Source organism: Rhamphochromis sp. 'chilingali' (assembly GCF_963969265.1).
Source record: "Rhamphochromis sp. 'chilingali' genome assembly, chromosome: 3".
In the NCBI taxonomy this organism is placed as follows: Eukaryota; Metazoa; Chordata; class Actinopteri; order Cichliformes; family Cichlidae; genus Rhamphochromis; species Rhamphochromis sp. 'chilingali'.
In genome coordinates, this window is record NC_137931.1 from 21,799,215 (window position 1) to 21,815,345 (window position 16,131).

The 16,131-nt window shown below is 39.5% G+C and overlaps 1 protein-coding gene across 1 annotated transcript in view; it reads left to right on the forward strand.

Annotated features, from left to right (window-relative positions):
- tmem198ab (transmembrane protein 198ab) overlaps window positions 1–16,131 on the forward strand; it is a 39,951-nt gene that overhangs the window by 16,277 nt on the left and 7,543 nt on the right. Inside the window, exon 2 of the mRNA XM_080877838.1 lies at window positions 15,843–16,121. Coding sequence (XP_080733964.1) covers window positions 15,965–16,121 — 157 coding nt within the window. The 5' untranslated portion in view covers window positions 15,843–15,964. The remainder of the gene's footprint in view (window positions 1–15,842; window positions 16,122–16,131) is intronic.

Here is a 16,131-nt window from a genome sequence, read left to right on the forward strand (position 1 = left end):
TCTTTCTCCTTTCTTTTTGTTTTCACTCTCCCATTTTAGTGTTTTCCTTTCAGACCTTAAACAAATCACCACATCCAAGACCTGTAAAATCTCTTATCCAAGTCAATTGTTGATTAATAACTAGAGGTGATAAATCTTTTCAAGTCTGAAATGTGACAAAAACAATCACATTTTGATGTTGCATTCATAATAAATTGCTACCATAAAAATCCATGTTTTTCAAACAATATTTATAGTTTTCTATACTTTTTGTAATTTCCCTCTATAAATTTAAATGTTCACCTCCAGGTTCAGTGTTTTCTTTATTATTATTATTATTATTATTATTATTATTATTATTATTATTATTATTATTATTATTTGTAGTGCCCGGGTTAATATGGGTTAGAAAAACTTTACTGCACCATCTTGTGGTAGCAATTGATACTGCATGAAGGTACAGCTTATATCTAGTTCAACATGAGTTGATATCTCACCCACACAACACATGGACGTCTTTAAAGTAATTTCTTCAACTTCTGTAAACTATTTTGTGGACTTTTAGAGGGTTTTAAACTGTCTTTAAACATTATATTTTATTAGTTATTCAGTGTTATGCAATTCCACTTGTTCAGTCTGTTTCTGCACATGGTTCCTCACTCTTCTCGGAGCCCTCTTCACCAACAAACACAAACACCCACTGAAACAAAAAGTTGAGGACATGACTTCACTTGATATTATAAATATTTTCAGAGTTGAAGGCATTGAGGTAGAGAGTGGTGGGTCGAAAATCTTGGGTCCCAACTGTTGAATAGAACATGTGAAATACCAATGTTGTTTCTCCATTTTTACAGCTGTAAGCTACATTCTGACTGTAATAGACAATTGTTTTTTGATCCAGAAGGAACCATGGGTTGATGAGGATCCTGGTGTTAAAATGTAGGTAAAAATGAGACATTTCATAAGCTATAACTTATTTTGAGCAGATACTGACCGCACATGGTGATATGACACTTCAAAATTTACCTTTTTGAAGGTTTCTTCACTGAATAATCTGGAAATGGATCAAACATCCAGAGCATTAACACCTGTGTCCATCCCTTTACGTCACAGCTGGCACACTTTTATTGAAACTATGATGTCGATGGTTAATGGTGGCTATAGAAACCATCTTTTCTCTTTAACATTAACATCTTTTCTCTTTAACATTAACATCTTTTCTCTTTAACATTAACATCTTTTCTCTTTAACATTAACATCTTTTGTCTTGGACATTAGTGTGTTCACTTCCTGCTAACAGGAAGTTGGATCGTGGTATTTTAAGCCCAGCCGGTGCAGCAGATCTATGAACAGTTGTTGTGATATTTCTCACCATTGCTGAAGCTTTGGCGTCAGTCACGACCGTGACACAGGCGGTCACGTTGTGTGTTGTCATTTTTGTGTTGGTGGAAGCTGTTGGGTGACACAGCAACAACTCAGATTTTTTATTTTGTCATTTTTCGCAGTTTGTGTGTAAAGTTCCTCAAGTGCGAAAATTGCTGTCGCACTTTAACGCAGCCGTATGTTCACAGTGGAAAGTCTTCGTGCTGTAAGCGACATCTCACTAGAGTTATCCCAGAGAATCAATGATTTTTAGCTTCTTTAGCTTGTCTGGAGCCACATTAGAGCACCTGAGTGTGAATTACAATGAAAATTTTCAAGTCCAGTAGGTACAGTAGTCTCATGGGTACATAACACTGCTGTTATTCAAAATCTTCCAGGATATTCTCTGTAAATATTTCCCTTTATTGTGACCCTAATCACCAAAATATTCCAATTTTCTCTCCCTCATATCCAGATATTTAAGGTTAAAATATTTAAAAGAATAAAGGATCTCATGTCATCATGAACCCGTGGAGTTAAAGATCAATCTGAGTAGTGGAGGAAAATTGGAAAATCTTAAATGCGAAGGAAAACATGACAAAAAAGTTCCTTTTCTTTGATTTTTACTGTGTCATAAAGCGGTAAGAAAGCATTCGATTTGTATGTAGTGGAGTCATTTAAGGTTTGCATGTCGAGGCCATTTTCTTCTGCTGATGCCACTTTGCACCAAATTAGTGGAAAATTTGTAACATTCATTTGAAACTTTCTATTTCTAGACATAAGTTTGAGAAACAAATCACAGAAGCTAGATGTTTGACCTCGGCTGTTTGAGCTTGTAGACATTTACACCCTCTAAACGTCCTCTCCTACTAAAGCACGTTGTTAAAAACACATGAAATCTTTGTTTTAGACGTTTTAGTCTTGTTGCACAGACCACTTTGAGCTGCTTTTAGTTGTAATTTCCAACTGAAATGAAACCAGGGAAGTGAGATTAGTCTTTACAACTTCACACAGGAAAAATACTTGTGGACAAAGATGACTTCCAAAACATCCCCATCTGGATTCTCCAAGATTTCAAGGACTTATTTAGTCCCTAGAAGAACTTGAATACTCTGCATTTTTCTCCCACGGCGAGCCAGAACACTCTCGGATATCGAGTGAAAATCTCTTTAAGAAACTTTAAAGTTGAAAATATCAGACCCTCTCCCCCTGGGCACTAAACTGTCTGCTCTGAAAAGCCCTGACTCTGATCACGAGGGAAGCAACGATAAGCTCAGTTCAATCTCATGTTCTCCAGCTGCTAATTATGGATCATAGTCAAACCATATTTGTAAATGGATTAAAAAAACAAAACAAAACATAGTTTGAGCCACATGCTGACCTCTAGCAGCAAATCACGGGAAGTGCATAGAGGGTGATGATGAAAACATGATGTTAACTTAGTGTTTATACACCAATCTGCGGTTAATCATTAGCTATTAATCATCTCTGACTGCCTTCCACAGCGTGTCTTTTCCTCCTGTCTCTCTGCCCTCCAACCAGTCGTAGCAGATGACCTCCCTACCCTGAGCCTGGTTGTACAGGAGGTTTCTTCCTTTTTAAACTGAGTTTTTCTTTCCCACTCTTGCCAAGTGCTTGCCCCATAAGAGGGTTGTCTTATAGTTTCGGTTTTCTCTGTATTATTGAGGCGACTGTTGCTATGATTTGGTGCTATTTAAGTAGAACTTAACTGAATTGAACTGAATTAATGTGACACTATAGAATCAGGCGAGGTCATGGTGATGAAGTGATGGTTACAGACCAGACTCTAGGGCCTTGATGGCAGTTGTAGGGCGACTCCATTGGTTGCTAGCATAATTTTGTAGCTGTAGTTTGACTAGAAGTGGTGGACTTAACTGTAAATACTGCCCAGCTACTTTCTGAGCTGTAGTGAAACTGTGAAAAACAAACTGGAAATTGAGACGGTTCACCTTCAGAATAAAAGTTGCGCCTTTTGAAACTCGCAGTGCGGGGGCACAACTTTTATTTTGGAGGTGAACCATCTCCATTTTCAGTTTTCATTGCACTATAATGAGTTTTGCCACCACTTGTCTAGTAGTTAGTGAGTATTTGCAGACAAACATGAAAACTACAGGCAACCAAAATAATTTGTTAGCATGACGTCACGTGTGAAGCCTCAGTAAAAAATAAAACATCTAATTTTTAATGATAACATTAATATATTAAACTTTAGGCCCTTAAGTCTTTCTAGTCTGGATCAAGTGATGAAGTGAGTTTCTGTTTAAAATAAACAAATAAATACTTAGTTCATCCAGCTGAAAACCGCAGCTAATAATGTGAGATTTAAAAGAAAAAGCCTCATTATCAGGACTTATCTGTATCTCACTGTCACTGAAAGCATAGTGATCTCTCACTCCAGCAGTCCAGCTCTTTAAAACACTGGATTAATGCAGTAAGGCCACTATAGCTGCACGCTGTAAACATATGGCTAAGCAGGCACTGCTGAGGTCATCTGGGTTTCTGGTTTCTTATTGGGTGAAGCCCAGCCTTCTGACAGGCTTGGAGACCTCGCCTGAGGGGATTAACAAAGCCGAGTGTGTCAATGAGTGCAAACAAACACACGTACGTGAACGCGCTGCTGACATCCAGGTATGAACCAGTAACAATGAAGCGGGCACAGATAGTCAGAGGTGGGAAAACAACAGAAGTATTTTTAAATCAGCACAACATGAGCAGATTTTATGAGTCAGAGTTATGAAACCTACACAACCCTCTGTGTACTGAGGTAGTGAGAGAAAACCGACAGGAAAATGAGGCGAGGAAGACAGAAAATCACATAAAATCAATGTCAAGTGTGTTAGATTCTTTGAAATCCTTCAATGTCAGACAAAGTACTGGATGTTTTTTTTCCCCCCACTTACAACCAAATGGTTCTAATGAATCAATCGGCTAAAAGCTAAAAAGCTTTATTTCTTCTTAAGGTTCATCCCTGCAGACTTTTCTGTCTCAGAGTTCATTAAGATGCATGAGTACAGCATGAATCCCGTCTCCTCCTCTTTAATCTTCTGACAACAGACTCCCTTTAAAAAGAAAAGAAAAGAAAAATCTGTAAACAGCTGAACTTAGGTCAGTGAATCCAGGTTAGGCTAGTTTAACTTTAGTCAGTGTCACAATAGCGTGCAGCCTGCTAACTGGATCTGAGGTTGAGGTTTTGGCGTCATAAATAACATCTCCTGCTTAAATGTTCCAATCAAGAGCATTTTTATTTCCATCTGCAGACGTTTATATTTGTGAAGGCTCTGTCGCAGGACATCCCCTCACAGAACAGAGCAGGCATCAATAACAACAGGTCCGACCAGGCGCGCGACGTTTCTCCCGTTGGTGCGGTAGCATCTAATCTCGGCGTGCCGCTTTTACTGTCTGTGGGTCTTGTTATGTTTGAAGTTTTCTGAATTTTACTTTGAGTTTCCTTGTTACTCTTTAAGATCCTCAGCTGGTGATCTTGTTACGTGGTATTCTGGATGGTAAATTGGTTATTAATATTTGATTCTTTGGTTTGGCCTAGCCTCCCTGGTGTCTTCTCGTATCTTGCGGTTATGTCGAGGCCTCTGTGTTAGGAGTCTCTCTGTCTTATTTTTTTGAGTCCTTGCTTTGAGCTTTACTTCCTGTGTCTTTGATTTCTTCAGCTGTGTCTGGTTCCCCAGGTGTTTCCACTTCCCCCTGATTGCCTTGCGTGTCTCGCTGTATATGCATTTCCTCGGTCTCTTGTTGCTCCTTGTTACATCATAGCCATTTTTCCTGTGCTGCCTGGATTTTGTTTCTTGATATATTGGACTCTGTTTTTCCTCTGATTTGTATTCATGTGTGAACTTTTAGTGGTTGCTTTTGAACTCTGCCTTTGCGTCCTGCATTTAGGATCCTCACCAGCCCCCCCCCCCCCCCCCCCCTTTTTTTAAACTGAAAAAGAAGGTGAAATTATAATGTGAGAAAAATATATAAAAATGTTGAACATGCTATATAGACTGAAAGCAACACTGCCCTGTGTGTGAGAGGAAAAGGACTGTAGAGTAATGCATTATTAAAAGTGTGAGCTTTTTCAGTAGGACTGAAAGAGTTGCTATGTTAATAAAGTTTACCCGATTTGTAGTCAGGAAAGAAATCCGGAATAATTGCCATCTGCGTGAGTTGACAGACGATCAATATCACAGTTCCATCATTAAGACTAGAGAGAGTCTGATGGTCTATAATTCAGTATGTAATTAAATTAATGTTTAAAAGACAGTTTTAGTTTTGATTCTTTATTCTCAGCTGCAATGTCCTTCAAACATAGGCTGACATAGAGCCACCTGATGCTTGCTGTAGCTGCATGTAATGAGATCTCTCAATGCGCATTGGTAATAAAGCTTTGACTCTTCATCTGACTCTTCTTCTCCAGCTGGGATATTAAAGGATTGGTGAGGTCAAGGAAGTTACCTAAACAGGCAATAGATAATCTTGATAACTGCAACATATAAAGAGGATGCCACACCTGAGTTTGAAGTTGCTAACCTTCATTCTAAACAAACTTAAACAAAATAGATAAAGCACCAGAAATGTGAAAGAGACTAGGCTAGCAGCTCAATTGGCTACAGTACACAGAACGTCCCTTCTTAAGTTAATAGCATGAAGGAAATTAAGCTAGCAGTTAGAAAGATGAGCAAAGGAGTAGCAGCAGGGAAAAAGGATGGTGCAACAGAGAGACCAGGAAAGACGAAAACTTTAAACCCTCCTAGTATCCAAACACAGGAGTCTGAGGGACCTTTCAGGAATGGTGCCATTATTTTCCAGAGAGCTGATTGGTCAGTAGGTGGTGATTTTATACCTGCTGATCTCTAATCTCAAGCATGATCTGCTCAGGAGCAGGTTAGATTACCATGGCTTTGTACAGCAGTGAGAAGTGATGCACCTTTGTAGTACAGAAAGCCCAGAGTTAACCTTGTACTTACCTGGATAAGCCAAAGTCCTGCTTTGTAGTACAGGCCTATTTTCTACAGCAAACAGTTTGGAGGCGCGTTACCAACAAACAACCAGTTTTTGCGTTTCAGTCTCAGTACCAAGTGCTGGGAAGAAACTTGTAGTTATTTAATATAATTCTCTCAAATAAAGCTCAGATATTTGCAGATCATGGCTACCTTTTAGTTATTTTCATTTAAGGAGCTCTCAGTGCAGTGAAACTGTCCCAGCAATCGTTCTTGATCGTCTGGTTTAAAATCCTCTGTGGTGGTGATCAGAAGTAAAACTATAAACACGTGTCATCGTCCAAATACTTGAGACCTGACTGTATGCGCACCCAGAAGCATTCATCCTCCACCAAGACCAAAACGATGTCTCGCGCTTTATAGAATTTCACCTGATGGCTTTTGCATAAGCCTGCTGTGAAACGGTCAGTGTGCCGTGTCTAAAACACTGAAAAACATCAGTTTGGTCACATTATTCTTGCAGGAAAAGCGGCAGGTAATGACCCAGAATCTTTTTTTTTTCTTTCTTTTAAATGTAGAAAGAAAAGAAGCTGAGCTGTAGCATAAGTGCTTGCAGCAAGCATTTCTCAGCCAGGCTGTTTATTAATAGCCATGGTTTCTTTATTCATGAGGAGGCTTCGAGTTCAGACTGATGATGTCAGCGTAGGGAACGAATCGAGCCTCTAACTCACTGATTAACAAACAGCTTTGTTATTTTTTTTGTTTGGTTGTTTTTTTAAAAAAAAAACAAACCCCAGCTTGTTTAAAGCAGGGATTGATTTCTCTGTTTGGGGACTTTTACGTGTTTCTTTTTGTCCTCCTAACACGGCTAATGGATCGACCCGCTCGCTGCGCAACAAAAGGTTACAGAAGTTTTTCATTAAATGCAGACGAGTAGGGCCTGAGCAGGCCATATGTTCAGTGTGAATTCACTGAACAGTGAACAGTGAATTCACATCAGGCTTCAGAGAGCGAGAGAATAACATCAGCCCTACTTGAGCCGCATTTAAAAAACAATGGAGAAGCACGGGGACCGGTGCAGTGTGGAGGGTGTTATATAATTATTTTTACTTATGTTTAAAAAACAAAACAAAAAAAAAACATGCACACTCACATCACATACCCAGAAAAATCTAGGTTTGAAAACATCACGAACTATGAGACTGTAGGCATCACCTATGCGCATATTTAGTGCAGCAGATAACTGAAACAGTCTTTCTAAAAGTGGATACGAGCGCCAACGTTTGCACATTTGTTACTCCCAGTAACTGTTAGATCTCTCTAAATTTCACAATTTTCATTTTTTTTAATCTTAAGAAACGGCAGTTTTCTTTCAGGTTTTGATTTTGACTACATGTAAGTCACATTTATTATCTAAAAATATGTTTGTTATGCCGGGTAACTCATGCAACTAACCAAAACTACACGATGAAGTTTAAGGTTAGTCTGCTGTTCCTACCCTCTCCTACTTTAGGCCAAGGTAAATACATTGGAGTTTATAAAGCACTTCACTCTTCACCTAGCACCAGTGTTAGATGTGACGTGTTCCAGAGTAACATATTAGTGTAATCACATTACATTTTTTGGTAACACGGTAATGTAATGTCCTACTGAGATGGCTCACCTTTACTTTCATTGCATGAAAGGAAAGGAGCACGAGGGCAACCTGCATCCAAGACAGAAACAACAGCGTTGAACTCTCCCATGGAGGACACTTTTGCCCAGTCTCCTTCTTACTGTTGATAAATTATTATTATTATTATTATTATTTTACATTATTTTTTTTGGCACCCGAATCATGAACTCTGACTTTAACTGAGGCAACTGAGGCTGTGTTGTCCACCAAGGGCCCAAGTAAACTAATATCTGAAGATTGGCGAGATGCATCCATTTTTAATCCTACAATTTCACCTGTCTGTGTATTTTTCACAGACAAAACACAAAAAAATCCATTTGGGTTCACTGAGGCTGCTCATCATGGAGTATTGTATTTATAATTATTTATAATTCAGAGGATGTTACACTGATGCACACTTATATCCCGAATACTCAGATTATACTCAGATCTCATTAAGAGAGCTATTAATTATTTACATTATGAGCACAGAAGTCCAATCCTCATAGTAGTTGCATGAATGGATTTATATCCTCACAACAAGGAGACACACACACACACTAATGTGTAGCAACACATTCGGGGGAATAGACTAGGCCATTGATTGGCTCTCTTGCTGTTGCTATGGCAGTTTAAGCTGCTCTTCTATTGGTCAGGCTTCGGACCAGGACCCGTGTCGGCTGTCTGTCAGCATCCCACCGTTGTCATAGCGACACACAGGAAGCAGGGTGGGAGGAGGAGAACGGTGTGGTTGTTGTTGTTTTTGTTGAATCCCGCAAAAGCAGAAGAATTCCTCTGTCTGTGGTCTGTTGTGCCTTTTGTTTCTTCCATTTCCTAGAGGAGGATCACATTTAATGATGCACATTAAAAAAAAAAAAGAAACATTTTCTTTATCTGTTTCCACACACACACACACACACACACACACACACACACACACACACACACACACACACACACACACACACACGCTGCAGGGTCACTGGGCAATGACCCCCTAATGCTCTGCCAAAAGATTATTATTAATATGACATGCTTGGATGAATAGGGGATAAAATAAAATCATAGGGAGTGTGTGTGCGTGAGCGTGTATGAGTGCCTGAAATCCTTTTTTTCCCCCCTTTTTTTGTGGGACTGTACTGCACATTTATTCATCATCTTCTTCCTTGCAACTGCTTCATTACGGTTCTATTAAAATGCAAATGCCCATCTGGAATCCCCCCCAAAAAAACAAAAATAAAACAGCATTCGCTTTTAGCAAGGCTGAACTTGTTTATTTAGCCATCTATCATTCATTAACCTGAAAACATACTGTCATTATTATGCCTGCTATAAAATTAAGGGTTTAATGCTGTCATGAGGCAGTGCTACTCAGTTTGCTGGCCTTAGACTGTGCTTTGAAAATTGATACGATATTTTCATATTAGTGAGTAATGAGAGAGAAAAGACGGTCAGCCTGGGGGGCAGATATGGCCTCCTCTCCCACATGAAGAGCTCTGAGAGTTTATGAGATTTTGGCTTTAGGTTTTGATGCTTGGACTGGATGTAAAATTGATGATGCGGTTGCCCTGATAATTTCGTATGAAGGTATAAGGACTTGAGAATGATAGGAAAGAAGTAAGTCTGAATATATTGATAGTATGAAGGTTAAAGTTTGCATGGCTTCATTAAATGTAGGGGAGACCGGGGATAGTTGTAACATTTTTGACATTTCTGTCTGTAAATTGAAGCTCTTTTAAGGTAGTGGATTCAAAATGTAATGCAAAGTATTTACATGTCTCTGCTATTAAATAGTGCAGCTATTTTCTCTGCAGCACAATTACCCATTGCATGGTATGGTCTCAAACACAAAGAGTGAAATGTTACAATTAACCCCATAGTCTGTGTTAGTTGTAACATATCCTGGGGTGAAATGTAACACAATGAAATAAGGGTACTAACAAAATATTAACATGTAATCTTTGTTTATTCAACACATGAATGCACTTACATCCATTTATGTAGCTTTGTGTGTGTGTGACAGAATGCAGAAATCTAGCTTTTGAGCATATTCCAACCCCCCCAAAAAAGACAAATTATGGAATTTTCTGCAACTGAATATTTCATTAATTTTGGTTGGTCTTCCTTGAGTTTGGCCTCATTGGCTCAGTGGGCATTATAACCTACAACTCTTGCACCAATTTTGAACATAACAATGAAGCTGAAAAAATGTAGTTGTTCACCAGCATCGCAATTCCATTACTTTTTATCATGGCTTACCTTGGTGTGGTTTGCAAAGTGCTTCAGAAAGATGAGGAAATCTGTTTCTTGCACCCATCCTGATTTATTTCCACTACCAGTATTTCCTACTGGTCCATCTCTGACACAGAGGTCTGCATAATGTATGTGTGGGAACACAAACAGTGGAGGAATTGTGTTGCCAATGGCATTAACCGCATATACAAATGCGACCAGTGAACCTCTCTCTGCTGATGTCGTTGCCCCAACTTGTTTAATATAAGTTAAAGTAATAGTGTGGTAAGTTGTAACATCTGCATTATTGTTACAACTAACCCAGACTGTTGCTGTTACAACTGACCCAGACTCCTATAGCCATGAACTAGCTAACATTACAGCCAACAGCTAAAACATTAGCACTAAAGACCTACACAGAATATATCCCCATAGACATACAAATAACATAATTTAAGTTTGATGAGTTTAACTGCAAAGCAGATAATGCTATTAGAAATTGAAATAAAGTAGAAAAACTTACTTTTTGGCATACAAATGACTTTTTTTGGTGTTAAATTGTCTGTTTTTGACAAAATGTGCTGATTTTTCACATTTGATAGCAGAACTGAGTTGGGCATGCACAGGATGAGTCACATCATTTTAAACTTAGCCCTGATTGGAGAAATTGGAAGTGTTACAACTGATCCACGTTACAACTATCCCCGGTCTCCCCTACTAAAGTTATTGTGCATAAAAAAATCAGGTGACTATAAGGTGGTCAGGTGGGAACAGTTCTCATGTTTTTTTTTACTTCTTCTAATTTGCTTTTTGTCCTTTTCTGCCTCCTAATTTACAGCTTTTTGCTGTGAGCTGCTCGGTGAGAGAGCGTTGTGGACTGTGTTTGTCCAGCCTTTCCATTCCTTTTCTTTTATCATTTTTTTTTTTTAAACACCTTCCCTGCGGGAAAGTGAGTAGGACAGCATGTTTACCTGCTCAGCGTTTGAAGGCAGAATCACTTAAAGCACTGCAATGTGATGGACTAGGAGGAGTTCTGGTTGTTGGTTTTTATGTATGTGTTCCTATAAATTGGAGTGGAGTTCGGAATAGTGAGAACACCAAAGCAGAAGCAGGAAGTCAAACCGGATTCTTAAAGAAAAATTTGCAGTTTATTTGAGGCCGAAGAAGAATGAAAAACAGAAGGCAACTCAGAGGAAACTGACTAGGGCTACGTCCACACGTACACGGGTATTTTTGAAAACGAAGATTTTCCGTTTTCGTTTAGAAAAAAAAATCCCGTCCACACATAAAAGCCAAAAATGAAGGAAAACGCTGCTAGGAACATGCCAAAGCAGCAGGTGGCGCTATATTACTATCTGTGTAGAAATGTTGGCCAATCAGAAGTCAATAAGTCTGGGTGGGAAAGCGTAAACAAAGATGGCGCATAGAAGCAGAACTGAGTCGCATGTGTGGAGGGACAGTAACTGTGTGTGTATATGTAAGCATTTAAACACTGCAGAGAGTAAAATTAACAGTATTTTGTCTAAGTTCGCCATTGTAGAAATTCATTTCACCGAAACAGTAACGTGGCGCACAGTGTGACGTCAAAAAATGCGCACACCTTTGACACTGCGTTTTCTCCGTTTACCTCGTCCACGCGTAAACGCAAAAACTGAGTTTTTGAAAATATTCACCCTGGCAGGAGTTTTTAAAAATCTCATTTTTCAGTGATCGAAAACGCCGTTTACGTGTGGACGAAAAGCGCAAACGCATAGAAAAACCTGCATTTTCAAAAATACCCGGGTACGTATGGACGTAGCCTAGAATTAAACTGGGAAAACTAAGATACTGAACACATGCAATTGTGAACATGGGGAAAATAGAATTGATATTACAGGTGAAGCGAAACTGAACACACTGAACCGATGAGATGAGAGACTGTCAAAATAAAACAGGAAACACACTCAGACGCAGACTAAGACACATGGGCTTGACACTGGGACCTGGGGAGAAACTGGGGTGATAGCAAGCGACACAGAGAGGACGAGAGACGTCACGGGCTGGTGAGAACACACATGGATGCACATGACAGACAGGGGAGCCAAGGATGAGACACAAGGAGGAAAACATGGAAACAACTAACACACGGCTAAGACAAGACACAGAGGGAGGGGGAGCAAGACACACAGAGGGAAAGCAAATGCAGACATAACTGGGGAAACCTTAAACTCAACAACATTAGAAGAACCAAATCTCAAACATAAAACATCTTAATAAAGCAAAGAGTAAAAAAATCCCAGAGTGAACTATTGTTATAGTTTAAACCCTAAATATGTGGCATCTCAGGGCTTTAAATGCATATAAAAAACATGAAAACATAAAGCGAAACACTCAAGATAGCTACACGCGGTAAACTTTTATGATGTGGGAATGGTGGACTGCATCTGATGCAATAGGATAGGCTACTTTGAAACCTACCGCCTCTCAAAGGCATTTTTTCCAAGCTGTGTTTTTGACAGAACAGAACATTTAACCGAATTTACTTGATTTAAATGTATTATTTATTTAGTAAATTAATTCTCAATAATTTAGCATTAAAATGCATGGAAAAATAGATATTGCCATAAAAAATTTATGGAGGATATTTGCGGTTTCTGCAAATTTGCGAGCGTTTCTACAAACAAGAACAATCCACAAGAGACTGAGGCAGTGAACTTTGAACCGCGACTTCACGGGGGTATACTGTAGTATATAATTAATAATTGTAGGTGACACTATATAATTAGGCTAAGGGTATAATTTTCTTGTAATTCAATAGAATTCAACTTTATTTTAAAATCACAATGTAATTGTATTTACATACAAATATTGTGTAGGTGACTCGCACTAAATTATGATGATAACAAATCCAGTTTTATTTGACAAGAAACGAAGAAATAATTATACTGTAAATATATTAAAGTACTGTGTAATTAACCCCAAAAGTTGATTCTGTTCATTTGGACGTAACGTTTTCAGTGGGAGAAACGTTTCATCACTCATCCAAGTGACTTCTTCAGTCTCAGCTGACTGCAGGTTTCTCCGACCTCAGAAACAGTACATTTGCACAATAACTAAACCTTGCCCACTGAATGAACAATGGGCTGTGAGGTCAGTTCCTTGATCATTAATATGCAAATTGTCATGACCATTGATCAACAACCTGTGTAATTAAATTTAGGTATTGCACAACTTCTTGTATTTTACAAGAATGGGAACATAAATTATAATGTGAGTACTTTGAAGTAACTTGTTCAGTTTCATGGTAATTTCCCCATCTTGCATTGTAAATACGTTGTACTTTTTGTACTTGTTAACTTTATTCTAATCCAAGCACTGCAGCAAAAACTTTTAGGACAAGAGTTAATTTCCTTAAATGTGAAAGTGCTTCCACGTTATGCAGAAAAGTTCTGACACTTTACAAAATTACTTTGCCGTTCGAGGAGAGAGATCAAAGGTCAAATGCAGAGCAACAGGAGCCAGAGATAATAATGTTTTAGTACTTGGCTCCATGCCAAAGCAGTTTTCACTTCCAGTTATGTTTTTTTTATTTTTATTTTTTTATCAACCCCTTCATAACCTCAGGGAGGTAATTAATCAAATCCTGAGGGAGGAAAGTGAATGACGCAAGTGGGGGAAGGCTGGGAAAAGGAGTGGCACCCAAACCAGGTGATCGAGAGGGAGCGGACGGGAGCTAGAGGTACTGAAGGCGAGAAGGGAAACAAAGCAGGCAAGAGGAAAAGGAGAGGAGAGCTCATGAATAGGAGAGTAAAGTTCCCCAGACAGGAGTTACATAAGCACCTCTGACCCAGAAACCTTCCACAACCGGACTGAACTTGCCCTGAGATGGAGAGGACGAAAACAGCCGGAGGAGAGAGGAGGCGTGGGAAGGAGGTGAAAGAGGAGGGGATTTGTTTAACGGATGTGTACATCCTTTTACAGCAGCTGTATATGTATTGTGAATTAAATAGTTTGTGACTTGTGCATAGGTGCATGCTTTTAGATTAGCAACACTACTATGAAGCATTTTATTAGCGTGAGAGTTATATTGACTAAAACACATGAATGAAAGGTTAGACGGGACGTGGAGGGAGCAGGCAAGGACAGACAGAGATTTGAATAATGGAGGCAGCAGGAAATGAGGTGAAAGACGAGGTGAGAGTGATTTAGAAGGAAGTCTAGGCTGGTGGTTGCTGACAGGTGTGCACAGTCAGACGCAGAGGAAAACGATAAAGAACAAACGAGGACGGGCGCGAAGAAGGACAAAGGCAAGGCGAATTTATTTACCTGAGCTTCAAACAGAGGCCTGCACTGGAATGCAGACGAGGAAAGTAAACAAAGCAGTGGCTGGTGAAGCCTTTGGGAAGATTGATCACTTAATGAAACGCAATGAATCACTGCATTGTTACAGATAAACAAATATAAACCGATAATGTATGAGGATGCTTATAGAGGTTGTACAGGCAGAGCTGAGGTCGCTTGAATGGATAAGAATGCTTAGATCCAGCCTGCTTGCAGCACATGTATATTGTATCAGCTCAGTCAATTCAAGTAGTTTGGGCAGAAAACATCAGTAGTTCTGGGTTTGGACTCCCTTTTATCTTCAGAGATTCTCTAATTCTTCATCGGATGGATTCAACAAGGTGCTGGAACCATTGCTCAGAGATTTTGCTCCATGTTGAAATGATGGCATCATATAGTTGGTGCTCATTCAAGATGATAATCTCCCTCTCCCCCACATCCTAAAATCCTGTCTTGGACTGAGATCTAGTGACCGTGGAGGCCATTTGAGTTTGAGATGATCTGAGCTGGAAGCTGATTAGCTATTTAAATAGGTCTGCCCGGTGAAGAAGCTGGTGAGTGTTTATATCACACAGCTTTTTTTTTTTTTTTTAATTCTTGCCATGCCAGTGAACCAGTTTCTTTAAACAGCTACTAGAAATTGCAAGAGAAGTAGGTTAATGACAAATTTGTCAAACACAAGCTCACAGCGTTACTTGCTCAACTGAAGGGATCTCCTGTCCTGTTCTTTGCTTACATTTTTGTCTGTCTTAGAGACTGTGGTGCCTCTGAAGAGTGCTGCATGAATAAATAAATATAGCTTGTTCAGTTAAGTTGGCAGCCTGCTACAGCAGATTGTAAAAGGCTGTCGTAAAAGGAAACCGAACAAACATCAAATGGATTGAAGTCAAGTAAGGATACTCAAAATTCCAGGTAACAAAACGCGTAAACCAACAGATGAAAGATTTGGGTCATGCAGAATTAGCGGCCATCAACACAGAGCACAGAGTTGTAGACATTCGGGTGAACAATGTGGGTTTTGAACACCTATTAGAAATGGAACTTATATGTCAGACTGGGAAATCACGCTGTTAAAAATAGGACTATTTGAGACTGACTCGCTGGAAAACAACCATTAAAAAAAACGTGTTGGCTAAGTTTCACAGCATATTGTGCATCTTCATACCCTCTTGGGTTTGTATTACTGTTTTCAATAATGCATTTATGCATCATATCAGTTTTAAAACCTTTAAGGGTGGTTTCACAGCTAGTGCAGACCTCCATTTGGTGGGCTCTACAGTGCTTAACTTCAACTCTTATATTGTTGCCTTATCCCTTTTCTTCTTCTCTATCCGCAGGTAAAACCATGGACCTGGACAGTGCTCCATAACCTCGCTTGCCCCTCACCTCCCTCCTGATCACCTTTTCTCCTCCTCAATTTGTCCTCCTTCCCCTTCCTTTTCTCTACTACCTGTTCACGATGACAACCACACTGGAGACGATGCTGGCACAGCCTGACCTGGAGCTGGGCCCTGATCGGATGGACGGCTGCGAGGCCGCTCGTGGGCATTACAAAGTGGTTCCCTCCGTTGTCTGCTCGATGTGTTGTCTCTTTGGCATCATTTACTGTTTCTTTGGTGAGTTGAA